The 27,218-nt window shown below is 43.0% G+C and overlaps 1 protein-coding gene across 1 annotated transcript; it reads right to left on the bottom strand.

Annotated features, from left to right (window-relative positions):
* Nucleotides 1–451: 451 nt before the first annotated feature.
* Nucleotides 452–26,249, bottom strand: LOC132778059 (cytochrome c oxidase copper chaperone-like). The gene is made up of 3 exons (XM_060780672.2): nt 25,828–26,249; nt 1,879–1,984; nt 452–620 (listed from the first exon to the last, which is right to left on the bottom strand). Exons 1-3 carry the CDS (start codon nt 25,929–25,931, stop codon nt 606–608), a joined length of 225 nt encoding a protein of 74 aa, XP_060636655.1. The 5' UTR covers nt 25,932–26,249; the 3' UTR covers nt 452–605.
* Between the last annotated feature and the right edge of the window lie 969 nt (nt 26,250–27,218).

Here is a 27,218-nt window from a genome sequence, read left to right as displayed (position 1 = left end):
TCTATTTTGTTTGCACAGCTACTTATGTGACTTTTCCAGGCTAACCTGGACTGTTGTATCTCTGTGACTGATTCATAGAGACCGTAGTTCTCTCTTCTCTCTCTCTGATTTGTAGCGTTTTGGTGCTTGCTGCCCAATAGAAAAAATTGAAAAAGTTCTTCAGATATCTGAATGCAAAATACCTTTTTGAAGTAAAGTGCTCATGCTTGGTTTCCCAGCGGTTATATGAAAATGTCGACTGACCTGTCACAAGGCTGGCCCAGAGGACAGTTTATTTATGCATAAAGCATTTTTGGCAACTTTTCTTTTAAATATTGCTATATAAATGAAGACACACAAACAGATACAACAAAAGTTGGATTAAGCAAGGTTCTGGGTGTGGCGTGTTATGAGCACTGGGATGGTGTAGTAGGAAACAGCAACTCGGTAACTAATACAGGTCCAGCCTGAATAAAACACAAGGTCTTTATTACACTTGGGAACACTTGCTCCCATACCTTCAGGTACAGTTGTCTATAGTCCTGGGCAGAATCCGCCCTGGATCTTTGCTCCTGGAGAGCCACGGAGTGCTGTGAGAAACCCCGAGACTTGGCCGGATAGGATCTTCATTGACTTGGTAGCTGTAAGTAAAAGAAACCACAGGATGATGATGCTGCGTTTCCCCCCATTTCCCAGTGATCTTGTCTGCAGCCCCTTCTCTTCTGCCACTATAATGTCCACATTTTTTTCATTCATTTCATGATACAGGTTGAGCACCCCTTATCATAAAACAGTCATTCTCAACCTGTGGGTCCCCAGATGTTTTGGCCTTCAACTCCCAGAAATCCTAACAGCTGGTAAACTGGTTGGGAATTCTGTGAGTTGTAGACCAAAACACCTGAGGACCCGCAGGTTGAGAACCACTGTCCTAAAGCTATCATACTCTAAAATTGTCCATATGGGTGGCTGAGATAGTGACATGTTTTCTTTCTGAGGCTCGATGTACACACATTTTGTTTCATGCACAACATCTATCTATATAAATAAAAATGTCATGTTGGTTTGTGGGATTAACATAACTCAAAAACCACTGGACGAATTGACACCAAATTTGGACACAATACGCCTATCAGGCCAACAAGTGACCATCACTCATAAAACACTGAAAAACACAGTAGAAGAGACTTCAAAAGCCAAAAAGGAAAAAATACATTATAACGCATGCGCAAAAACACATGTGTATATACACAAACACTCATATACACAAATATATACACACTCATATACACACACAAAACACATACACACAGACTGGGACACAGCAATGTGTGGCAGTGAATGGCTAGTACTGAATAAAACTGTCAAGTTATGTGTACTGTATAAGTTGTGCATGAAACATAAAATTTGTGTTTAGTTTTGAGTCCTAGCTCCAAGATATCTCATTGTGTACATATATGCAAATATAAGAATTCCAAAATCTAAACAAACTGAAAACATTTCTTGTGACAAGCAGTTCAGTTAAGGGATCCTCCACCCCTAATCTCACTCTATTCTTCACTAGGAACTCAAGAGATGGAAGGTAAATATTGTGATCCCCCTCACTTGTAGTATCCTTGTACTGTGTGCTATTTTCCTTTGTCAACAACTATAGTGTCCTTCTCTGAATGAGTCAACAATGAAGGGCTAAGGCCGTGTTGCTGCTATTTGTTCCTCTGGGGAGATGAAAGCTAAGTAGCTCTGTGTCCTTTGAGGATGGTCAAGTTATTGCCTCCTTCCTTTTCTGGTTTGCCTGTAGGTCTTCATACTAGCTGAGTTCCAAAGATATTAAACTCCTTCCTAGGCCCAGCACCTGGCTCTGTATAACACTTCAGCGGTTAGTATAGTCTCGCATTCACTTACCGAGGGGCTAGTTGCTAGATCTGGGTGAGCCATGCCCAGTGCTCTCAGACAAGAATGGTATGCCTCCAGCAGCTCCTTGCATGCCTCTTCCCCCTTTTCTTTAACACTGCAGAGATAAATGGAAACAATTGAGGTATTTAAAAGCAACTACAACACCCCTGCCTTGTATCTTAAACATTAAGTCTGTGGGGCATTAGCATAAAACCTCCAAGCATTTTATTACTTGGAGCAATGTTGTGGTGTCCTCCACAAGCTCCAGAACCAAATGAGATTTCTCTTTCTATTGGGTTACTTGGGTATTTATTAGCTTGATACAATGCCTGCCTACAAAAAAGTGGCACTGTAGACTTAATTGTCATAAAAGGTAAAGATAAAGGTTTCCTCTTGACATTAAGTCTAGTTGTGTCCCACTCTGGGGGTTGGTGCTCATCTCCATTTCTAAGCCGAAGAGCTGGAGTTGTGTGTAGACACCTCCAAGGTCATGCGGCTGGCATGATTGCATGGAGTGCCATTACCTTCATGCAAAAGCTGTACCAACTGATCTACTCACATTTGCATGTTTTCGAACTGCTAGGTTGGCAGAAGCTGGGGTTAACAGCGGGAGCTCACCCTGCTCCCCGGATTCGAACCACTGACCTTTTGGTCAGGAAGTTCAGCAGCTCAGCAGCTTAAGCCGCTGCACCACCGGGGCCTCCTTAATTGTCATAAATAATTTAAATGTAAGTAAAATCTCAGGTGAAATTCTTAGTACAGAGAGCAGCAGTCATCTAGTAAAAACATCCAAGAGCAACCAGCTTGATTGTCAAAAGCCAGCCTGTATAGCAGAATGGTTGACCCACCAAGGCTGTATATATCTCTTTGCCACATCCTGTTCTGTTCTAGGCATAGTGCTATTATGAAGAGATCAGTTCTTTTTGGAAAGGATGGTTCTGCTTTTGGAGCCTTTCTGGCAGTTTCAGTGAACCAGGATTTGCAAGGAGGTGGTCAAGACGCACATAGAATGCCACACTTTGGGCATGAGAACACCTCCTCTTACTAGAAATCCAGTAAAGTCCAAATTAAAACCAAAACACATGGAGGCAGATATTTAAATATTGTTAATTTTTTTTTCTCTGATGAAAAGTCTGGGAGTTAGCAGCACTGACGCAGATCAATGTCCCTCTGGATCAGCAATGTTGGTTACAGATGAGCAGCAATTACTTTGAGTCACAAGGAATTTGGGACCTCTTTTCTGCCACTAGGTATCAATTTGGGTGCTTCCATTGGGGAGAGATACCAATTTTTTCTGAGGCATGGAGAGACTTTTGCTCAAGTATTTGGACTTTTGTCAATTGTTGCTGTTCAAAGGAATGAGCAGTAGGTGGTAGCAGAGGACCAAAAATACCATCATGTGCTTCTGAAAGCTTGCTAGAGATGTCATGCATTCTGAATGATTGCTCCCAATGAAGGATTCAGATCTTTATTTACCATGCAGTAACAGTCCTGGAACATTTTTTTTTTGGCTAAGCAATTGTTGACAAAGTTCCAGTGAACCTTTCCTAGATATTTTTGAAAGTTGTTAGTTTTAAATGTATCTAATTATAAAGGCAATGCATTGTTTGTGTGTGCTAGAGACAACCAGCATACACAAACCAAGACTGGGGTGGTTAGGTCTGCAAGCCAGAGATAAGGGCAACAATGGAAGTATTAATGGAAAGGCTGTTTATGAAATGTAACCATAGTTGAGAAGTCCAGCTAGAGCAGATGTAAGAATCATAGCGGCTCCTAGATGTATTGAATAGAATTCCCAGCATTTCTCATCATTTAGCTACACTGGCTAGGCTCCTGGTGTTTGCAGTTCAACAACATCTGGATGGCTCCATGATTCCCCATCCTTGTGTTTAATAATAATAATGATGATAATAATAATAATAATAATAATAATATATTTTATTTGTTACCTGCCTCTCGTAATGGCTTAAGGCGGGATACAACAAAATCATAACATATCAACATAAAATACAATAATATACATATTATTATAACAAACATACATCACACACAGGATACAAAGATCATCAGACAGTGGCAATAGAAAATGCAAATCCAAAACTCTTAATTGATTGGGTAGGCCTGCCGGAAGAGATGAGTCTTCCATTGGGTCTTAAATTCTGATGGATTTTTTCCAGCTGGTCATTCCACAGTCGTGTTGAAAAGGTCCTCTGGGTGACAGTCACCAGTTGGGTTCTGGCTGATTGGAGTAAGTATCTCCCAGAGAATCCCAGTGTCCTAAGGGACGGATTCTGCAGGAGAAGGCGATCCTGTAGGTAACCTGGACCCAAACCATCTAGGACTTTTGATATATTTGGTCACTTGCTCAGAATCAGACCTACATAACTTGTGGCCCTCCAGATGTTTTGGGCTTCAGTTCCCAGAATTCCTGACCATTGGACAAGCTGACTAGGGCTTCTGGGAGTTGGAGGCCCAAACGTCTGGAGGGCCACAAGTTGAGCAGAATGATGAAAGACAAAATGTACAAGTGTGACCCTTTAAGGTTCCAGAGAATAAATGGGGTCCCAGGAATCATCTGGGGAGGCCCTGCTCTTGGTCCCACTGCCATCGCAGTCATGTTTGGTGGGGACGGAAGACAGGGCCTTCTCCATGATAGCCCCTCAGCTGTGGAACTCCTCCCTGAGGAGATTAGATCTGCCCCCTCCCTCTTGACCTCCCGGAAGAAACTTAAATCCTGGTTATGGGAGAAAGTGTTTGCAAATTAGATTGCTTTTACTGGCAATGATGAGATTTTATTGGACCACAATTTGGATGGATTTGGATGATGTTTTAACCTGGCGAACTGTTTTAATGTATATTGATATTTATTTTTTAGACATTTGATTGTATTTTATGATGTGTTTTATTGTTTCAGCATCGAGTTGTTGCCTGTTGGTAGCCGTCCTGAGTCCCTCCTTGGAGGTCGAGAAAGGACAGGATATAAATGGTCCAAATAAATAAATATAAATATTGCATACTCTTATGAAAGCCAGGCATATGTGCAAATGTGTATGTACATCGTCTTCATATATCCTCCAACATTTCACAGGTGAAAACAGGGATATGACCCAATGCCTGCATTGTTGGAAATGACAAGCTTTAACAAGCTTTCTCTAGCAATCTGTTTGTTTACGATTTTGTTGCTTACTGTTTCCTGTATGTATGTTCTGATATGCAGCTTCCTTTAATCTATGTTTTCTGAGAAGTTATAAAAGGGGCTGCAGACCACATGCTCTCTCTCCCCTTTTGACTGTGTGACTGGTTGATAGTTGTATTTGCTACAAGAGAAATGCCCTGGACTGCTGGCACAGGGAACTATCTCAAACATATCTGAAACTGGATTGATATGTTTTGTACCTGTGTATGCTGAACACATGAATGTTGTGAGTAAACCAAATATGTTATTTTTTTAAATCAAAGTCTACTTTATTTTTGCCTTTTGAGTGCATGATATAAAACAAGTTATTTTATGGGAGAATATATATATATATATATATATATATAACACTTCTGAAGCTCTGCTGTATTTCTGCACTGGCAAATCTCTGTTTTCCTAACAGATGAGAGATAACAGGTCACTCAGTCTGACAACAGAAACTATTGCCTTGCATAATTACATCTGGTTGTATACCACAAGAGAAGATTCTACTCTAAAGCCTTTTTGGCTCTTCTCTGAAAGGTCATGCTTTTATAAAAAGTTATGATCTCCAAAATGTGTTTTTTTTCCAAAAGGTTATAAATGCAATTTCCCAAAATACATGGTATGGTCAAAATAGAAATAGTTATTAGTGAGGAATAATGCAAAACTACGAAAAGCTGCAGTAGTTTGCATTTGTTTGGACCTACAGAAGAGGCAAGATTCTGCCCCTTCCTTTCCTATCCTTCTGAGGTAATATACACTTTGAATTCAGTTTGCAGAAGTTAAATAAGGAGAGGGCAAAGGGAGTGTTAATCAGGACCATTCCTGCTAAATCAGGACTGCCGAGGGTATGTTTCAGGACAGGAAGAGTTCAGCTAGAGGCCAAAGAACCTTAAGACAGTCATCTCACGGATAGATGCTTGATCTGCAGCAATGAGGACCAATGCCAGGATTGTATTACCTTTGAGTAAAAGAAACAGTTGCTGATTTCTGCAATCAGAGCATCTGTTAAAGATACAGAACTCGAAGCCTGAGCTGGACTCTTTTCTTCACCACTTGAATCATCCTAGAAAAGCCTTCCCAAGCTGGCAACCTCCAAATGTGATCGAATGATCCTCAGTCAGTATGGCAGTGGTCCGGGAAGCACATCTCGAGGGCACCAGGTTAGGGAGGGCTTGCCTTAGCAGTTGACGTTCTGTACCCTTTTGGAGCTTAAAGGGATTAGCAAAGATAGTTTCACTTTCTTCTAGAGCAATTGTAGTACTCCACTATAATTCTAGTATCGCCATGTCTCATACTCCCTGGTAAGTACATTACACTTAATCTCCTTTAGCTCGTGTAGCCTCCTTTGGAGACTGGTTCCATCCAAAGGTGTTCTTTTTAAGGCCTAGTGACCCTGATAAAGCACAGCACACGTAAATTCTTCTTGTGTTTTGTCGCGCACTGGGCCTGTATTTGGTTGACTTTAGAAATAGGATGTGTAACCTTTGCCCAGCGGGAAGCCAGGGGCCCAAGGAGAAGTTCTCAGAGGTTTCCACTACAAAGAATCTTCAAATGGCTTGAGAAGTACAACAAAGTCTTTTATTAATGAAATCAAACAGGTACTTCAAGGCTTTCTTGATAAACCATTGGCTCCCTCAATCTTGTCCACAGGGGACAGGCACTATCTTCAATAACATTTTCTTTAAAGGAAAATTCCCCTTTTTAACTTCTCCCAAGCTGACTGAAATCCAACCCTCACTGATGTGGGCCGAACTGCTTCTCGGACGCCGAGTGGACCTACCAGCAAGGCAGTGGATATTTTCCAGCTGGAGTTCTTTAGTCTTTAAGGCTGTTTTCCTGGAAATTCTTAAAGCTGTAGGAATGCTTCCCTAGAGTTCTTAAAGCTGTTCTCCCCTGGGAATTCCCCTGGGAATTCCTAAAGCTTTTGTACATGGGAAGTTACACACATCCTATACGTAAGCTAACCTGGCTGAGACTAACTAACAAAATGGCCCACTTCCCAATTGCCCTGAGCAAGGGGCAGGACCAAAACTTAACGATGACGGACAGGTGGCCTGCCCTATGACTGCAGCCAAAAGAAGCCACCTATCTGCAGAGTTCCTGAAACTTAGGACTACAAACAAACATTCAATACAAAGCAAACAAAATTGGAGCTCATGGTACAATTGTACCAGAACATCTTGCTAGTTGGATACAGCTAAGGCGGTTTTCCACAATGACGATACTCAAGGCATTTTTGAAAAAGCATATACAAGCTGAACCTTGATTGAGATAGGATTGATTGCTCTTGATCAGTTGTCCAGCTGCCCAAGAAACCATGCAATTTTCTAGAATATTTTGTCAACAACTTCCAACATGGCAATAAAATGCTCAGCCAACAGTAGAGTCTCGCTTATCCAACCTTTGCTCATCCAACGTTCTGTGTAATCCAACACAGTCTGCCTCTTGCCCGGATCCACAGCTGTTTCAACACATTGCGATGTTTTGGTGCTAAATTCGTAAATACAGTAATTACTACATAACGTTACTGTGCATTGAACTGCTTTTTCTGTCAATTTGTTGTAAAACGTGATGCTTTGGTGCCTAATTTGTAAAATCATAACTTCATTTGACGTTTAATAGGCTTTTCCTTAATCCCTCCTTATTATCCAACATTTTCACTTATCCAATGTTCTGTCAACCTGTTTATGTTGGATAAGTGGGACTCTACTGTATTTCATTTCTGACGGTGGTGGTTAGATGTCAATCTCCCAAATTTTAACCCTTGTTGCCTCCTACCAGTGCGATCTAACAGGTGTGGACCTTATTTGTCCTCATCGTGGTCATTTGAGCACTAAACCAAGATCATCCAGCCCATTGCCCCGAATCAAAACCTTCTGTGCTCTTGTTTCTACCTTTTGTTGGTTGCTGTCTTTGCTCCTTCACATTCCTCAGTGAATGTGATTGCACATTCCTTAATGTCTTGTGCAATTATGCCACACATTTCAGATGAATGTTAACCCACTGGTGAATCTGAATAGGGTCCAAAATCCATTCCACAATATCTCCCCATCACAATTTTATTTTTGCACTCAATTCTCCCTAGGGAAGGTATAGAGCATTTTCTCAATGCTTTTAGCCATCTACTCTCAACTACAGCAGTCCCAGGAAAGACTGTTTTTCAAAACAAGGAGTGACCTGAAATCATTTCTCTTTGGCTTCTTAATGAAATAAGACCTAAAATGTCTCAGGGAGCCCCAAAATTGGCAAAAAAAAAATGACCATTTGGAGATAAAATAATTGTGTTGTCAAAGGCTTTCATGACCGAAATCACTGGGTTGCTGTGAGTTTTCTGGGCTGCATGGCCATGTTCCATAAACATTCCCTCCTGACGTTTCACCCACATCTATGGGAGGCATCCTCAGAGGTTGTGAGGTATGTTGGAAACTAGGAAAAATTGGGTTTATATATCTGTGGAATGTCCAGGGTGAGAGAAAGAAGTCAAGTGTGAATGTTGCAATTCGCCACCTTGATTAGCATTGAATGATATTTCAGCTTTAAAGCCTGGCTGCTTCCTGCCTGGGGTAATCCTTTGTTGGGAGGTATTAGCTGACCCTGATTGACGAATAGACAATATTTCTTTCTCCCACCCTGGACATTCCACAGATATATAAACCCTACTTGCCTAGTTTTCAGCAGACCTCTAAACCTCTGAAGATGCCTGCCATAGATGTGGGTGGAACATCAGGAGAGAATGCTTCTGGAACATGGCTGTACAGCTGTGAAAACTCACAGCAACCCAGTAAAATCATTGTTTTGCTCTTTTTAAACAAGGGGGGGGGGATCATGAAACTGAATCTGAGTTTCACCTTTGCCACTCTTATCTAAATGAGAGAAGCCTCCCATAAGGATGGTAAAACATCAAACCAAACTGAACCAAAAACATCTGGGCGTCCCCTGGGCAATGTCCTTTTCAGACAGCCAATTCTGTCACACCAGAAGTGATTTGCGGTTTCTCAAGTCGCTCCTGATATGAAAAAAAAATTAAATGTTGCCCATGCTTGATGTGTGCCTTCAAATTCTTTCTGACTTACGGTGACCCTAAGCGACCCTTTCATTAACAAGATTTGCCTAGGCCTGTTCCAATATTGGCATCAGATGGAGCTGTACACTGCGGCAGGGAAGGAGTTACTGGTGCGGGGCCATCCTGTCCCCATTACTGCCGAGTGGCTGCCCATTCTCTTTGGTGCTAATGAAGCTCGCAATGAGTCAGCTCCAGTCCTGCTCCTTTGCCTGCTGGCTTTGCTGTACTAGTACATCTCTCTGCTTCCCCAGTTGCTTCTTTCCTTGGTCAGTGCTGAAAGTGAGAGACAAGATGTTCTGGCTGGATCCTGGTTGGCCCTAAAATTATTCAAAATGAGGCAACCATCTCAAGTCAACAAATGCTGGGAGTGGAGTCACTTAACCATTTCGTCTCCATCTCCTGTGCTTTTCTCTCTCTGAGAGTAGTGTGTCCCATGTATGGTGCATCTACACCAGTGTTTCTCAACCTTCCTAATGCCGCGACCCCTTAATACAGTTCTTCATGTTGTGGTGACTCCAAACCATAAAATTATTTTTGTTGCTACTTCACAACTGTGATTTTGCTACTGTTATGAACTGTAATGTAAATATCTGATATGCAGGATGTATTTTCATTCACTGGACCAAATTTGGCACAAATACCCAATACGACCAAATTTGAATACTGGTGGGGTTCAGACAAATTGATTTTGGGAGTTGTAGTTGCTGGGATTGATAGTCCACCCACAATCAAAGAGCATTCTGAACTCCACCAATGATGAAATGGAACCAAACTTGGCATACACAACTCCCATGGCCCAATTCTGTTGTTGGGGTTCAGGCCAATTCTCTCACACCAGAAGTGACTTGCAGTTTCTCAGGTCTCTCCTGACACAACAAAAAAGAAAAAGAAAAAAAAGAATGCTCTTTGATTGTAGATGAACTATAAATCCCACAACTACAACTCCCAAAAGTCAAGATATATTTTTTTACCAAACTCCACCAGTGTTCACATTTGGGCATATTGAGTATGCGTGCCAAGTTTGGTCCAGATCCATCATTGTTTGAGTCCACAGTGCTCTCTGAATGTAGATGAACTACAACTTGAAAACTCAAGGTCAATGTTCACCAAACACTTCCAGTATTTTCTGTTGGTCATGGGAGTTCTGTGTGCCAAGTTTGGTTCAATCATTGGTGGAGTTCAGAATGTTCTTTGATTGTAGGTGAACTATAAATCCCAGCAACTACAACTCCCAAATGTCAAGGTCTGTTTCCTCCAAACTCCATCTGTGTTCACATTTGGGCATATTGAATATGTGTGCCAAATTTGTTCCAGATTCATCATTGTTTGAGCCAACAGGGCTCTCTAGATGTAGGTGAACTACAACTCCAAAACTCAAGGTCAACGCCCACCAAACCCTTCCAATATTTTCTGTTGGTCATGGGAGTTCTGTGTGCCAAGTTTGCTTCAGTTCCTTCGTTGGTGGAGTTCAGAATGCTCTTTGATTGTAGGTGAACTATATATCCCAGCAACTACGACAAAATCAATCCCCCCCCAACCCCACCAGTATTCAGATCTGGGTGTATCGGGTGTTTGTCCCAAATTTGGTCCGGTGAATGAAAATACATCTTGCATATCAGATATTTACATTACAATTCAACAGTAGCAAAGTTAGTTATGAAGTAGCAACAAAAATAATTTCATGGTTGGGGGTCACCATAACATGAGGAACTGTATTAAAAGGTCGCAGCATTAGAGTATCTGTTTTAAGGGTATCTGGCTGATTCCCCTCTTTTGGTGCCTGGGAGTAAGTATCCTCGGTGAGCTTGAGGGATGCAAAAAATCATCCTAAGGGGCTACAAAAAGTACCACTAAGGAGGTGGGCGAGGGGAGCTTAACCTGTCGAACAGTGTGCCGTGTGCCGGCACGTGAAGGCTACTGTCTGCTCAGCCATGGAATTCTGTGCAGAGCATGTTGTCAAGGAAACACAGCAGGAAGAGCCCAATGTGGGTCAACAATGTGCTGCTGGCAGTGGATTAGTTGGGACCCACGTGGCAGAATGGGTGCCAGCCATTGGGGGCCTTTGTCATGCAGGGAGAGGATTTAGCCGGCTGCCTCTGCCTGTCCCTTCCCATCACATTCACTTGGGGCCATGTGACCAGCTGGCATGGCAGGACTGGGCACGCATAGCAGATTGAAAATCTCCCTCCCTCCCACGCATTCAATTTAAACAAATCTATACATTTTGGGCTCAGATTCCAAGTACGCTTTATTCTGAGTATAAATTTAGTCTCTCAGTTACAAACATCTGGCTTTCAAATGATTCATAGTTAAGAATGGGTTTTTTTTTTGTCATGCCAGGAGCAACTTGAGAAACTGCAAGTCGCTTTTGGTGTGAGAGAATTGGCCGTCTACAAAGATGTTGCCCAGGGGATGCCCAGATGTTTTGATGTTTTGTCATCCTTGTGAGAGGCTTCTTTTATGTCCCCACATGAGGAGCTGGAGCTGATAGAGGGAGCTCATCCGCGCTCTCCCCGGATTCGAACCTGCAATCTGTCGGTCTTCAGTCCTGCCAGCACAGGGGTTTAACCCACTGCGCCACCGAGGGCTCCAAGAACGGGGGTGAGACAATAGGAAATGAGAAAAATCTACCCCTTGGAAGGGAAATTCAATCCTGAAAGAGTTACCATGGGGGAAAGGTGTCCCAACTGAAGCTTTATCACAAACTCTTGTTTCCACAACAAGCCATTTTTTTCAAAATCTATTTACCACAAGGACTGAAAGTTTTGTGAAATCTTCTGAACACCACAGGGGTTTAACCCTTCCCTATGCTATCCAAAGTGCGACACGCACACACACATATGGAGGTACAATTTAAAAATGTACCTGTTCCAACTTACAAACAAATTCAACTTAAGAAGAGCAGCTAGTTAGTAGCCAGCTGCATTAAATCACTACTGATTGAGAGGTTATGATTTTGAAGCCAGCCCAGGTTGGGGTAAGCTCCCGATCATTAATAGTCTTGCTTGCTGTTTACCCATGCAGCCCGAAAGACAGTTGCATCTGTCAAGTAGGAAATTTAGATACTGCTTTATGTGGGGAGGATAATTTAACTGATTTATAAAGCCATAAAACCTTCCAGCAGCATGCAGAAGAATGAGGAAGTACTCCATCAAAGGACTAAGTGTCCCCCTGCAGCCAGAATCATGAAGCTGGAAAAGCTGGAATGTTAAATTGCCTCTGTGTCTGTCTATATATGCTGTATGTCTAAATGGCATTGAATGTTTGCCATATATATGTACATTGTAATCCCCCCTGAGTCCCCTGCGGGGTGAGAAGGGCAGAATATAAATACTATAATAAAGCTATATAAATGAAATGCAATGTTCGTTTGTGGGATTAACAGAACTCAAAAACCACTGGACAAATTGACACCAAATTTGGACACAAGACACCTAACAGCCCAATGTATGTCCTTCACAAAAAAAATGATTTTGTCATTTGGGAGTTGTAGTTGCTGGGATGCATAGTTCACCTACAATCAAAGAGCATTCTGAACCCCATGGAATTGAACCAAACTTGGCACACAGAACTCCCATGACCAACAGAAAATACTGGAAGGGTTTGGTGGGCAGTGTCCTTTGGTTTTGGAGTTGTAGTTCACCTACATCCAGAGAGCACTGTGGAATCAAACAATGATGGATCTGGACCATTGTTCATTCATTCAGTCGTCTCCGACTCTTCGTGACCTCATGGACCAGCCCACGCCAGAGCTCCCTGTTGGCCGTTACCACCCCCAGCTCCCTCAAGGTCAGTCCAGTCACTTCAAGGATGCCATCCATCCATCTTGCCCTTGGTCGGCCCCTCTTCCTTTTGCCTTCCACTTTCCCAAGCATAATTGTCTTTTCTAGGCTCTCCTGTCTCCTCATGATGTGGCCAAAGTACTTCAACTTTGTCTCTAGTATCTTTCCCTTCAGTGAGCAGTCGGGCTTTATTTCCTGGAGGATGGACTGGTTGGATCTTCTCGCAGTCCAAGGCACTCTCAGCACTTTCCTCCAACACCACAGCTCAAAAGCATCGATCTTCCTTCGCTCAGCCTTCCCTAAGGTCCAGCTCTCACATCCGTAGGTTACTACAGGGAATACCATGGCCTTGACTAGGCGGATCTTTGTTGCCAGTCTGATGTCTCTACTCTTCACTATTTTATCGAGACTGGACATTGCTCTCCTCCCAAGAAGTAAGCGTCTTCTGATTTCCTGGCTACAGTCTGCATCTGCAGTAATCTTTGCACCTAGAAATACAAAGTCTGTCACGGCCTCCACGGTTTCTCCCTCTATTTTCCATATTTCTGGACCATATTCTACACGAATACTCAATATGCTCAAATGTGAACACTGGTGGAGTTTGGGGAAAATAGAATCTTGACATTTGGGAGTTGTAGTTGCTGGGATTTGTAGTTCACCTACAATCACAGAGCATTCTGAACCCCAGCAATGATAGAATTGGGCCAAACCTCCCACACAGAACCCCCGTGACCACCAGAGCAGGCCACAGGAACGCGTGGCATGGGATGGCTAATAAATAAATAAATAAATAAATAAATAAATATTTATTGTCCCCTTGTTCATAACTTGGGGACTCCCTGTACACGGGGTTCTGATGTGAAGAGCTTAGTAACTCTGTTTTTTTTTTAAAGCGCAATCTGTTGGAGCATGCAAAGAATAAGTGAGAGTGTGTGTGTGTCAACTGTAAAATAAAATGCATGAAGCTGATTGATCCGGGAATGCCCAGGGAGATGGCTGAGCCTGGGACTTTTGGATACTGTTACATTTTTGTTCAGGCTTGAGCTATGCATGTGCAGACAAAGAAGAAAAGAGAAGCAGAGAGAGACAGACTGATTTGCTTCTTGGCTGCTGAAAGAAGGTCTCTCATATGGACACAAAGAAAGACCATATTAAATCTCGGACATTATGTGTGTTGTTCTGATCTACGAAGAGTAAACTACTTGTTCTTCATTGCATATTTTCTTTCTCTGGCAAGGCAGTGTGTAGACTGATCAAACGTGAACCACACATGATTTATTTTACATTATGCCATACAACCCAGCACAAGTTTACTGTGATAGTCATACCAGCAGTGTATAAATATGTGAAAGGATGTCGGAGCAAGTTTGTTTTCCTCTGCCTTAGAGACTAGGACTCAGAGCAATGTGTTCAAATTACAGGAAAGGAGATTCCACCTGAACATTAGGAAGAGCTTCCTGACTGGAAGAGCTGTTCAGCACTGGAACTCTCTGCTTTGAAGTGTACTGGAGGCTCCTTCTTTTGAGGTTTTTACAGAGACTGAATGGTCATCTGTCAGGGGTACTTTGAATATGCTTTTCCTGCATGGCAAGGGGTTGGACTAGGTGGCCCATGCAGTCTTCCAACTCTATGGTTCTATGATGAGGGCATGGAGGTATTACTGGATTACAACTCTCCGCAGCCTTCACCAGCAGTGATGAATGTTGGGAGTTGTAGTGAACAATATCTGGAGATCGACATGATTTCTGTTGCCTCCCTTAAGTAAATAGGAAAAATATTCTGGGTATAAGGTGGTAGTGGACTAAATAGCCTTTGTGGTCCCTTCCTACATTTCAGGACATCTTTTGCATTTTCTGGTTATTAACTAGATTAAAAGATTCATACATACATAAATTATCGCAGTAATACAGTACTTCCTAGGGCCCCAGATGTTTTGATGTCTCTTTGTGGGAGACTTCTCTCATGTCCCTGCATGGGGAGCTGGAGCTGACAGTGGGAGCTCATCTTCGCTGTCCCCAGATTCGAACCTCCAACCTGTCAGTCTTCAGTCCTGCTGGGAGATCCTGAGGTTATATAGCTTGCCATCTGTCTGACAGATGATTTTCACACCAGTGGGTTGCTTCCCATCCACAAGGTGGGAACAAGCATCTAATCCATATTATCTGTGTTGAGGAGCCCCCGGTGGTGCAGTGGGTTAAACTTCTGAGCTGCTGAACTTGCTGACCGAAAGGTTGGCAGTTCGAATCCAGGGAGTTGAGTGAGCTCCCACTGTTAGCCACAGCTTCTGCAAACCTAGCACTTTGAAAACATTCAAATGTGAGTAGATCAATAGGTACCGCTTCAGCGGGAAGGTAACGGTGCTCCAGGCACATGACTTTGGAGGTGTCTAAGGATAACGCCGGCTCTTCGGCTTAGAAATGGAGATGAGCACCAAGACTTAATGCCAGGGGAAACCCTTACCTTTACTTACAGTACTTTCTACAGCCTTGTAAGATGTATCACTATAGCCATTGTGTCATAAGTAGTAGAAAGAAACCAATGGCAGCTGGTGGCATTAATGTCACTGGGGCAATGAATCTTTTTCGGGCTTTATTCCAAACTTTAAAAGAGCTATTCAAGGGTTCACTACCTTGGATAGTTGTTTTAACATTCTTACTTAACCCCCTAAATGGATTCACTGCCCCACGGGCATCAGAGCCACTGGACATCACTGAAAGCACAGGTGCTGGTATGTTTTTACAAATGGGACAAAAAGAACACACTTGTGGGAGAGGTTGATTTCCATCAGAATGAAATATCCTCCAGCCATCCCAATCTCGTATGGAGAGTTCTGATTAACCTTCTGTTTTTCTACTTTTCAGTTGTCCCAGTTTAACTCTTCTGTTTCCAGTTTCCCTTGTCTTCTCAGTTTACTTTGATTGCTGCAAACAGAGTTCAAAGTGAAAAAGTTGTTTGCACCCAGTTACCAAAGAGGGAGAAGAAAGGTGGCACTGTGCCCTTCCCAGTAGGCTAAAGCAAAAGCAAACTGCTGCGGGCTCTCCTTGCTTATGTGTGTTTTTCTCCTTGAGCTCTTTTGCCATCTTGACCACCCTTTGATGTTGCTCAGCCTGGTTTTTGCCTGGGAACAGGCATGGGCAAATTTTGGCCTTCCAAGTGTTTTGGACTTCAACTCCCACAATTCCTAACAACCTAACAGCTGTTAGGAATTGTGATAGTTGAAGTACAAAACACCTGAAGGACCAAAGTTTGCCCATGCCTAGTGTAGAAAGATGGCATGAAGGATTAACTGCAAACCTGATCCAAATCACCTTCCCCTGAATCTGATATTTGCAAACACCTAGATGATTTTTGGAAGGGCTATTCTGTGTTTGTGTGTGTGTGTAGAAGGCAACAGACCTTTTGCTGCCCTCTCCAAAGCGCAGGAAGGGTCTGATTTCCCAGAGCTAGGATACTTTGGTATCTCAGAAGCCGTGGACTGTCTCCCTTCCTGCATTGGGCGACACTCGTCGAATGTTGCTGTTTTAAATTTATTTTCAAGGCAGTCTCTGATGAAGGAACCCCATAACCCACCTTATGCCACTGCAAGACTTTTTGGAGACCACATACAGGGAAAAAGAGAGGGGAGAACTGTGAGCTGGAGCTTGCATTATTCCATCCTTCCTTTGACCTCTTTTTGTGTCCTCTTCTTCCATGCCCTAGGGTGAGGATGAGCGGCTACCAATAAAGGCCTCCCTCCCACAAAGTCCCGTCCCTATCCCAGTTATGTAATTAATTGTCCCCTGCTGATAAAATCCCTACACTATTGCTAGCGACGGCTGTGCCCACCCTGCCGCCTCCCTGACCTAGCAGATGGCGAGGCACAGGGCGTTCTTGTCACCCGGCATTAGTGCCGAAAGGGAGATCAGAGCTGCTGGGGATCATTTGAATGTGTGTGCGCATTACATTGCAACATGGAAATCACTGATTTAATCTGTAAGATTTATACCCAATTTTTTCCTTATCAAAGAATAGCTCTGTTGAGTCATAGAACGTTAAAAGCTTTTAAAAAGAGTGATGCAATACAAAACTACTGAACACACTAGTAGCTCAAAGGCCTCCTTTTGCAGAAAATATTTTAAGCAAATTGATAAAGCAAAAACAGGGAAAATATGGCCCATCTGCTATGTGGAGGCATAGACCTCACTTTTGTGTTTCCCGGTCCCCAACCTAGAATGATAGAACTGGAAAAGATCACAAGGACCATCTAGTCCAGTGGTTACCAACCTGTGGTCTGTGGACCACCAGTGGTCCCCAAGAACGAAAATATGGTCCACGGCCTCACCATTACTACACCAATGTGTCAAAAACACGTGGCAACAAGAGCGACTGGTCTCTTGAAACCCCCTTAAAGTGCCGAGGCAATAGGGATGTCAGGAGGGGAGATGCTGACTACCCACAAAAAATTACTACTACATCAGCTCTATATTATTAAATATGGTTGTCTGTGGGTGAGCAGTTGGTGACTACTAGATGGCATATGTTCTGTATCAGAAACTAGAGCTGATGTGGTCTATCCAATACAATTTTCTGAATCAGCACCCCAAATAACCAAACCGAATCCAAAGTTTACCAAAAACTGATTCGTAACTCTTTTGGTACTAATGTTGGAGAGTGGTCCCTGGTCAAAGTGGTCCTTGGTCAAAAAAAAAGGTTGGGAACCACTGAACTAGTCCAACCATCTGCCATGTAGTAACAAAACAACTAAAGCACTCCACAAATATTATCATCCAACCTTTGCTTAAAGATCTCCAAAGGAGGAGAGTCCACTGCCCTCTGAGGCAGTCTATTCTACTGTTTAAGAGCTCTTAAAGTATGCCACTCTATACAGTGATAAATAAGAAAATAAGCCCAAAACATACAGGTCCAGATATCCCAGACTAAATCTAGTTTAGCCCTAAAACTTATTCAATTCCCAACTCAGATACTGCTGTTTTGAGATTTTGTTTTTGGCAGTTATTTCAGTTTTATCAAGAATGGGAGCTTTGCAGGCCTGTAGCCAGGATTTTTTTCGGGGGGGGGGGGGGGGGAGGGACTGAGTCTGAGTGAAAGAGGGTCTAACCTAGCAAACCTTTTGTATCGTTACCCCAATACCCCCATGCATATGGGATATATTGAGCATGGTGATCAGATCATGATATGAATAAACATAACAGTTTAAATAATGTACCAGTAAGGCCTTCTCGCGGACCACCATGAGAATTTCCGAGGGGGGGGGGGGGGGCTGAAGCCCCCCAAGTCCCCCCCCCCCCCCGACTACATGCCTGGACCTTTGGATTATAGAGCAATTGTTAAAGCAAAAGAGATAAGGGACTAGTAAAGGCCATGGCTATAAAATGACTGGATAATAAAGACTAGGTTTAACAGGAATATGTGTACACAGATGTGTATTTTTCCTCTCAAAATGGAAAGATTTGGATTTTCAAAGTAAGAACATATGGTATAATAGTTTTGATGTGATCATTTAGAGAGGTATAACGAGAATCCCAATCCAGGACATTTTATATTTATGTATGTATGCATGCATGCATGTATGTGTGTGTGTATAGTTGTGTTATGTTATATATATATATATATATATTCATAGATTCATAGAATGCTAGAGTTGGAAGAGACCTCGTGTGCCATCCATTACAACCCCCTGCCAAGAAGCAGGAAAATCACATTCAAAACATCCCCAACAGATGACCATCCAGGCTCTGTTTATAAGCTTCCAAAGAACGAGTCTCCACCACACTTTGGGGCAGAGAGTTCCACTGCTGAACAGCTCTCAGAGTAAGGAAGTTCTTCCTAATGTTCAGATGGAATCTCCTTTCTTGTAGTTTGAAGCCATTGTTCCGCATCCTAGTCTCCAGGGCAGCAGAAAACAAGCTTGCTCCCTCTTTCCTATGACTTCCTCTCACATATTTATACATGGCCATCATGTCTCCTCTCAGCCTTCTCTTCTTCAGGTTAAACATGCCCAGCTCTTTAAGCAACTCCTCATAGGGCTTGTTCTCCAGACCGTAGATCATTTTAGTCACCCTCCTCTGGACACATTCCAGCTTGTCAACATCTCTCTTCAATATTGTGGTGCCCAGAATTGGACACAATATTCCAGGTGTGGTCTAACCAAGGCATAATAGAGGGGTAGCATGACTTCCCTGGACCTAGACACTATACACCTTTTTATGCAGGCCAAAATCCCATTGGCTTTTTTGCCAATGGGGTTTTGTTTCGAAATTGCCTTGTCCAGCTTGTTAGTCAGATGTACTTTAGGCTTTACTCATTTGTCTGTGATACCAGAGAATATTCCTAAACAGTCTAATTAAGTCTTGACATAAGAAGACTTAATTAGACTGTTGAAGTGCAAAGGAGCAGAAATTAAAATAGGAGAAATAAGGAACTCTAAACTAAATGGGCGGAAAGGAGTGTATGAGTATATATATAATTTGATCTGCATGTTTAAGAAGTCATAGCAAAGCTTGGGCAGCTGCCAGCATTCTTTTCATAAATTAAATCAGATTTAGGTGTCTAAGTAGACCACAAACTGAATGTGAATCAAGAGTGTAATGCAGCAGCCAAAAAAATGCCTGAAGAGAATGAAAAAAGTTGGAAGGACAGACACACTGCATATATTCCTGGCGTGCTACATATATTACCATGAGCCCCCTTGGCCAGTTTATCACTTCTCCTTTCTGGAAGTTCCCAGCCAGCCTTATTTGGGGTGCTGATTCAGAAAATTGCATTGGACAGACCACATCATCTCTAGTTTCTGATACAGAACATATGCCATCCAGTAGTAGCCATCTGCTCGGCCACAGAAAACAATATTTAATAAGCCTCGGCACTATAAGAGGGTTTTGTGAGACCAGTCACCAGGGCCGTAGCCAGAAAAAAATTTCGGGAGGGGTTGAAATTTCCGGGGGCAGGGGTTGAAAATTTCCCGGGGGGGGGGGGGGGGTTGAAACCTGCCTCCTAGCTCATGCTGAAGCAAAGAGCACAGCAGAGGGCAGAGCAGCCTTCAATAGCCTGCAGCTCCGCCCTTGTCAACCACCTCCACCAAGTCTGGCCTCCTTAATGAGAGCATTCAACTTCCCCTACCCCCCCAACTTGGTTGCATCACTACTGTTCTGTCGCGCGCTGGGCCTGTAAATAATTGTCTTTAGAACAGGATGTGCAACCTTTGCTCAGCGGGAAGCCAGGGGGCCTAAAGAGAAGTTCTCAGAGGTTTCCACCACAAACAGTCTTTAGATGCCTTGAGAAGTACAACAAAGTCTTTCATTAATGAACAATCAAACAGAAACTTCTCTTGTCTTCAGTAAAGTTAAGCAAATGATTCCAAGCTTTTAGGCAACTGGTGAATTCCTAATCTTGCCCATGAAGAACAGGCAACTGTCTTCAATAACTACTTCTTTAAAGGAAAATCCCCTTTTTAATTTCTCCCAGGCTGACTGTAATCTAACCCTTACTGATGTGGGCTCTGCTACCAGGTCAAACTGCGTCTCAAACGTTGAGTGGACCTACCAGCAAGGCAGTAGATGTTCTCCAGCTGGAGTTCTTTGGTCTTTAGGGCTGTTTTCCTGCAAATTCTTTGGAGACTCTTAAGACCTTTCTCCCCCGGAAGGTCTTAAGGGTTGAAGTTTTTGTACAGGGGAAGCTTGCACACGTCCTGTACGTTAGCTTTCCTTGCTGAGACTAACTAAAAATGGCTCCCTTCCCAATTGCCCTGAGCAAGGGATGGGACCAAAACTTAATGATGGACAGGCGACTTGCCCTATGACTGCAACCAAAGAAGCCACCTATTTGCAGAGTCCCTGAAACTTAGGACTGCAATCAAACATTTAATACAAAGCAAATAAAGTTGGAGCTCATGGTACAGCTGTACCAGAACAACTACATCGGCTATTGCTGCAAGTAATGACAGTGTGAATAGATTGCCAATATTTGCATGAGATAGTGCTTGCAGCTCTGGAGGGACTCTTAATTTTTTGCATCTCATAGACTTAGCATGGGGATTTGATTAACCAGTTAAAATTCATGAGTAAACCAGGTTTTTAAAAAAAAATCTGAAACATTTTGGGGGGGGGGTTGAACCCCTAACCCCCTCCCCCCCTTGCTACAGGCCTGCCAGTCACTCTTGCTGCAACAGTGTAGTAACAGTGAGGCCACGGACCATATTTTAGTTCTTATGGACTACTGGTAGTCCACGGACCACAGGTTGGGAACCACTGATCTACACTGTAGGATTAATGAAGTTTGATATCACTTTGCCTGCCAATGCTTAATGCTAGGGAATCATGGAAGTTGTAGTTTGGTGAAGCACCAGCACGGTTTGTAAGAGAAGTCTGAAAGACCTTATAAAACTACAAATCCCATGATCCCATAGCATTAAGTGATGGAGTTATAGTAGTGTCAAGATGTATTAATCAAACACTGTAGATCTTAAGTCTGTGGAAGCTTTCGTTACCAACTTTGTTCTCTCCATCAATCCCCAAAATGCTACAAGATCTCTTTGCAAACTAACTAACTAAAATAATGGAAAACATGGTGTGCATTCTGTTATTTCTTGGAGATACAAAACTATTGACTCCCAGCAGAAAATCCCCTTTCTGAAGACATTAGGATTAACCTGGCAGATAGAAACGAAGGTGCGGAGATTATAAAGTCACAGCAATGTCACCTGGAGTGAGAAGCGGGGGGATAGGAGAGTGGTGAAGGTGATGGTTGGCACTGAGAGTTAAAAGATGGTCAAGTTAGTAGGAAAAATGCCCAAGGAAGGGGCAGAGGATCTTGAAAATTACCAGTGAAGAGGCAGTTGTATTGAAGTGCAGAGCTCAGCAGGTGCTTTTCTAAGGTCACTCAATGAACAAAGGGTCCTGGATGCCCACCACCTTTGCCTTGTCCTGCCTTATCTGCTCTATTGCCAGAACTGAAAAGCATGGGTCAAAATATATATGGCATAGAAAGGCTCCAGCAGCATCTCTTCACTCTTTAACCTCATTTCCATTTTTTAAAAGGTGAAATGCAGCAGATTTTGGCTACTCTGAAGCTGAAAGAGCAAAGGAATGTGTGACCTTTCTCCTCATTGCTTCTGTTATCTTTTATGGTGGAAAAAAATCAAGTAAAACTTGTGTTACCTGGTCCAACTATTCTGAACCCATAATTAAGCCTTTAAACTATTTATATATTTGGGTTTATAGTGAGCTCAAGCAAAGTTCAGCCATAGGATCTTTATAAACTGGTAGAACTCTGGCTGGGGAGCATGGAATGAATGGTTGCTGTAAAGTATCTGAGCATATGCAGAGTGTTTTCCCCAAACAAACCCTCCCACATGTAGCTGAAACAGGAGGCAACCCTATCACCTATCTGTTAAAAATGTCAACTGTTGGGCTAAATACTATGACCAGAAAGGGGACAATGTTATTGTCTCTGGGAAGCTTGACATCCCGCCTCTTGGACAAGGAATCACCTCGGCCCCTGATCCAACAGAAAGATTTCCTCCTTATAGTCTAATCCTCCAAGCTGGGCTTTAGCTGCTTGAGTTAATTGAGGATGAGGAGGCTTGAGGTTTCAGAGGTATGTATATCTGCATAAAGAGAGACCAGGGGGCTTTCAGCTCTCCATTGGTGACTTTCTATAGCAGTGGTTCTCAACCTGGGGATCAGGACCCCTGGGGGAGGGTCGCAAGGAGTTGTCAGAAGAGTTGTCAAAGACCACGAGGGTTCTGTTGGTCATAGTGAGGTTCAGAATGCTCTTTGATTGTAGGTGAACTATAAATCCCAGCAACTACAACTCTCAAATGTCAAGCTCTATTTAGTCCAAACTCCACCAGTGTTCATATTTGAGCACATTGCCAAATTTGGTCCAGATCTATCATTGTTTTTGTCCACAGTGCTCTCTGGATGTAGATTAACTACAACTCCAAAACACAAGGTCAATGCCCACCAAACTCTTTCAGTATTTTCTGTTGGTCATGGGAGTTCTGTGTGCCAAGATTGGTTCAATTCCATTGTTGGTGGAGTTCAGAATGCTCATTGATTGTAGGTGAACTATAAATCCCAGCAACTACAACTCTCAAATGTCAAGGTCTATTTAGTCCAAACTCCACCAGTGTTCATATTTGAGCATATTGAGTATTCATGCCAAATTTGGTCTAGATCCATCATTGTTTTTGTCCACAGTGCTCTTTGGATATAGATTAACTACAACTCCAAAACACAAGTTCAATGCCCACCAAACCCTTCCAGTATTTTTTGTTGGCCATGGGAGTTCTGTGTGCCAAGATTGGTTCAATTCCATCGTTGGTGGAGTTCAGAATGCTCTTTGGTGGTAGGTGAACTATAAATCCCAGCAACTACACTTCCCAAACGACAAAATCAATCCCCCCAAAACCCCACCAGTATTCAAATTTGGGTATACTGTGTATTTGTGCCAAATTTGGTCCAACATCCATATTAACTTGGCATACGATTTTTCCCATTTTACAGATGGAACCTCAACAATTTTCTAAGCTACTCTCAAATTTGAGCCACAGTCCAAATTAGATATTGTCTCTGCTTCACCAGGCTTATCTCATTTAACTGTTGTTGCTATAAGGGTCTTGGGAAATTACGAGCCCCTTTGGATATTTTGTGGTCAAAATCCTGGTTATGCTATCAAAGGTTCTTTAGACTGGCAACTCCTGGCATACTAGTCAAAAGACATTGTGAACTTATTCCTCTCTTTCCCTCTCTAAACATACTTTTAATGGTAAAGAAGTGGTGAGAAAACATGGAAAATTTGCAGATAGAAACTTTAGAAATGAGTTTTTAAATGGAGTTATTTATTGTGCCTGTTGAGTGCACAATAAAACTGTACTCTGGAACCAGGATGAGTATATACTGGCCAGCGAGCTGTGCCAACAGTCAAATATGGCTTACTGATGCATGTATTTCTGTTATTTTAAAATGTTCATATATTACATTTTAAACCAGCACTTCAATAAAACAATGTTAGATCTAAGAAACACAGAACATACATCTTATGTAAGCATTTGGTGTGGTATTTTTGGAATGACAAGCCTTTCTGGCAGATTGAAAATTCTGTTTTATCCGAAAGCTGGCCTTTACCGAAATTGGTTCAGTAACAACTTGTGCCTTCAAATTGCTTTATGGCAACCCTATGACTTCCACAGCATTTTCTTAGACAAGGAATACACAGTGATTTGCCACTGTCTTTCTCAGAAATATAGCCTATAACAGCCTATATTCATCGGTAGCTCACCATCCAAGTACTAACCAGGCTTGACCATGCTTAGCTTCCAAGGTTAGATCGGAGCTAGTGCCTTTAGGTTGTTTAGACCCTTAAGAATCACGATCCCCATTCTGTATTTCTCCCCTGCTCATTTTGTAAGTTTTCTTTACTTCTGGTTTTTTAAAAATGGTATCTTTCTCCATCTCCATCTGACATGGCAAATAGATAGGGGAGAGGAAGGATCTGCCTTCTCTTTCAAACAGGACAAGGCTATATATCAGAGCCCAGGGACAAGGCAAAAGACAGGTTTGTGCAGTATGTTGACCTCTCTACTATGAGGCAGAATGAGGCAGTTGCTTCTGGTTGTGGATTTCAGTTCCTTTGATGGTTGTATTCTAATCTACACTTGAAAAAACATTTTTTTACAAGGATGTTGGGTCCCTATTTACATTTTTCACGTTAGGTGCCAAACTCTCTTTCTCAGCCACTCCTGGCCTAAGTGTGATGTGAACTTTGAGGATATCCTGGTAGACTAGGTTGCTTTCCTGTTTCATATATTATATACCTTTGGGTTCTTGCATTTTTCCTTGGCTAGATTCAAGAAATCATCTGGCTTTAGGGTTGCCAGTTCAGGATTATACCAAACCCTGAGGTTACTGAGCCCAAACCTGAGATCTAGTCACGGCCCCTGGTGATATAATTAAACTTAGTGCCTTTAGTACCAAGCACAATTACCGCATATACTCGAATATAAGCCAACCCGAATATAAGCCGAGGCACCTTAGTTAGGGATGAGGAACGTTTGATCTAGGCTTGTATCTTCTAGCCAGATGCAAAGTATTGTGGAGGGTGAGCTCTGGCAACTGGGAGAAAAAGGAGGAAGTTGAGTAACTGGGTTGTTGTAGGTTTTTTCGGGCTATATGGCCATGTTCTAGAGGCATTCTCTCCTGACATTTCACCTGCATCTATGGCAAGCACCCTCAGAGGTAGTCCTCACTACCTCTGAGGATGCTTGCCATAGATGCAGGCGAAACGTCAGGAGAGAATGCCTCTAGAACATGGTCATATAGCCCGAAAAAACCTACAACAACCCAATGATTCTGGCCATGAAAGCCTTTGACAATACATTGAAGTTGAGTAAATCTGTAGACCACCCCCAAAGAATCTTTGCAAGGTGCTGCAACAAATCAATTAAAGCTTTCAAATTAACTGAACTGGAGATTTGCACATAGCCCGTTCCTCTAGATTGGAGCATAGCTGCCCCAAACTGGAAATATTTCCATCCTCATCTTATGCCTGGAGATGACCCACAAATACTGGAGACTCAGGATCTGGTCTGGACATCTGGAAAATCCCTTCACTTTCATAGTCTTTTGCCTCTGGGCCTCTCCTGCATACCACATGAAAATATCCATGTATTGACCTACATTAACCCTACAGCTTGCTGCAGAAAGGTAGACAGATGTGGGAAGTAAAATAGAGCCTGTCATCATTGGCTTCAGTGGCACGCGAATTAGGTCTTCTATGTCATGAGGAGGTCATCAAATCATGCTGCGCCCACCCCTCACATTAGTATCACCCCAGGCTGATTCTGTTCAAGCAGAGTTATGAAACCAGACATGCAACTAACTACCCTGCTGGGACGGTCAATGCTCCTGTCTTCCCCCATTTGTCTGACTCACCATTTCTCAGAGGTGGCTTTCAGCTCAGCACAGGGTGGCTCTTCTGTAGGGGCATCTTGTCCCTCTGCGCTGGGGGTTTCTGCGGGGCTGGAGGTCTCTGACATACTGGGGCTGGCTGTGCGTGCCTCCGTCTGCACTGTTCAAGGGGAAAGTTACCAAGGCTGCCTCTGGCTGGAGAGGCAGCCGGAGCCCAGCCCAGTCATGCGGGAGGGGTGGATAGATAGAGAGATAGAAGGATGGGCGGGTGGATCTTGGGCATTTGAGATATGCTCCCACAGCCCAGCACTGGGGTTTAATTCACAGAGGCTAAGCTCGGGGAAAGGCACCCTCCCTTCTGCATCTGGATTTGGGGCAGGGAAGGGACCCAACATGAGGTCAAGGAGATCAGCTACGGAGGAGAGTGACAGCTTGCACCGGGAGACTGCCAGGCACCTGCCTCCCAGAACTTCTCATGGCCTGCTGGGCTTAGGAATCATAATTGGCCCCAGTTGAGGCAAGGCTGCATGCCGGCCATATGAACCCCAACCCCAAAGGGGGCAGAAATTGATCTCTGGGCCAGGATGGATCCATTGTTATGTTTTGGAGGATGGAAATCATGGGTGAGGGGTATGGTTTGTGCACCTTGGGTGCTGTGAGTCTGTTGTCTTGGGGGATTTATGTGTGTGCAATGCATCCATTAATGCTGTGAATATACTTTTCTGGATTCCTGTGCATATGTATATGCCTTTAGCATATGTATATGCCAAAGCCATATACGTGAGTTTTGGTTGAGATTGAGAGAATTCATTCATGCCTTTGGTGGTTGATTCAAGCTGGCAGTTTCCCTCTTTTCCTTCTGGTGCTGTGTTTTCCTTTTAGACCTTTGAAAATTGTTAACATGTTTCCATATCATTGCTTGTTCAGTTGTTCTTTAGAATCTTGATGTTTCCTTGGTTTGTATCCACACATAAATCAACCAAACAGATATATCAGATTTATTTATTTTTTGTGTCAGGAGCGACTTGAGAAATTGCAAGTTGCTTCTGGTGTGAGAGAATTGGCCATCTGCAAGGATGTTGCCCAGGGGACGTTGCCCAGGGGACATTGCCCAGATGTTTTGATGTTTTAACCTTCTTTGTGGGAGGCTTCTCTCATGTCCCTGCATTGGGAGCTGGAGCTGACAGAGAAAGCTCATCCGTGCTCTCCCTAGATTTGAACCTCTGACCTGTTGGTCTTCAGTTATACCAGATGCCCAAGTGGTAATGAGGGTGCTAGTTGTGATTGCTCAGGGGAAATATTCTGCACATGCTTAAAAGAAATGAAAAGCCACATTTCAGACTTTCATAATTAAGCAGCTTCTAAGCAAGCATTTAAGTCATGGTTCAAAAGTATCTCTGTGATGAAGGGGCATA

This window comes from Anolis sagrei, chromosome 6 (genome assembly GCF_037176765.1).
Source record: "Anolis sagrei isolate rAnoSag1 chromosome 6, rAnoSag1.mat, whole genome shotgun sequence".
In the NCBI taxonomy this organism is placed as follows: Eukaryota; Metazoa; Chordata; class Lepidosauria; order Squamata; family Dactyloidae; genus Anolis; species Anolis sagrei.
This window is presented reverse-complemented; position numbering and strand designations above follow the sequence as displayed.

Bases quoted from the DNA above. Each gene is read 5' to 3' on its own strand.
- LOC132778059 (XM_060780672.2), bottom strand. From the start codon at position 25,931: ATGTCAGAGACCTCCAGCCCCGCAGAAACCCCCAGCGCAGAGGGACAA. The intron at 1,985-25,827 runs GTGAGTCAGACA...TTATCTCTGCAG, and splicing joins AAAGCCACCTCTGAGAAATG to TGTTAAAGAAAAGGGGGAAG.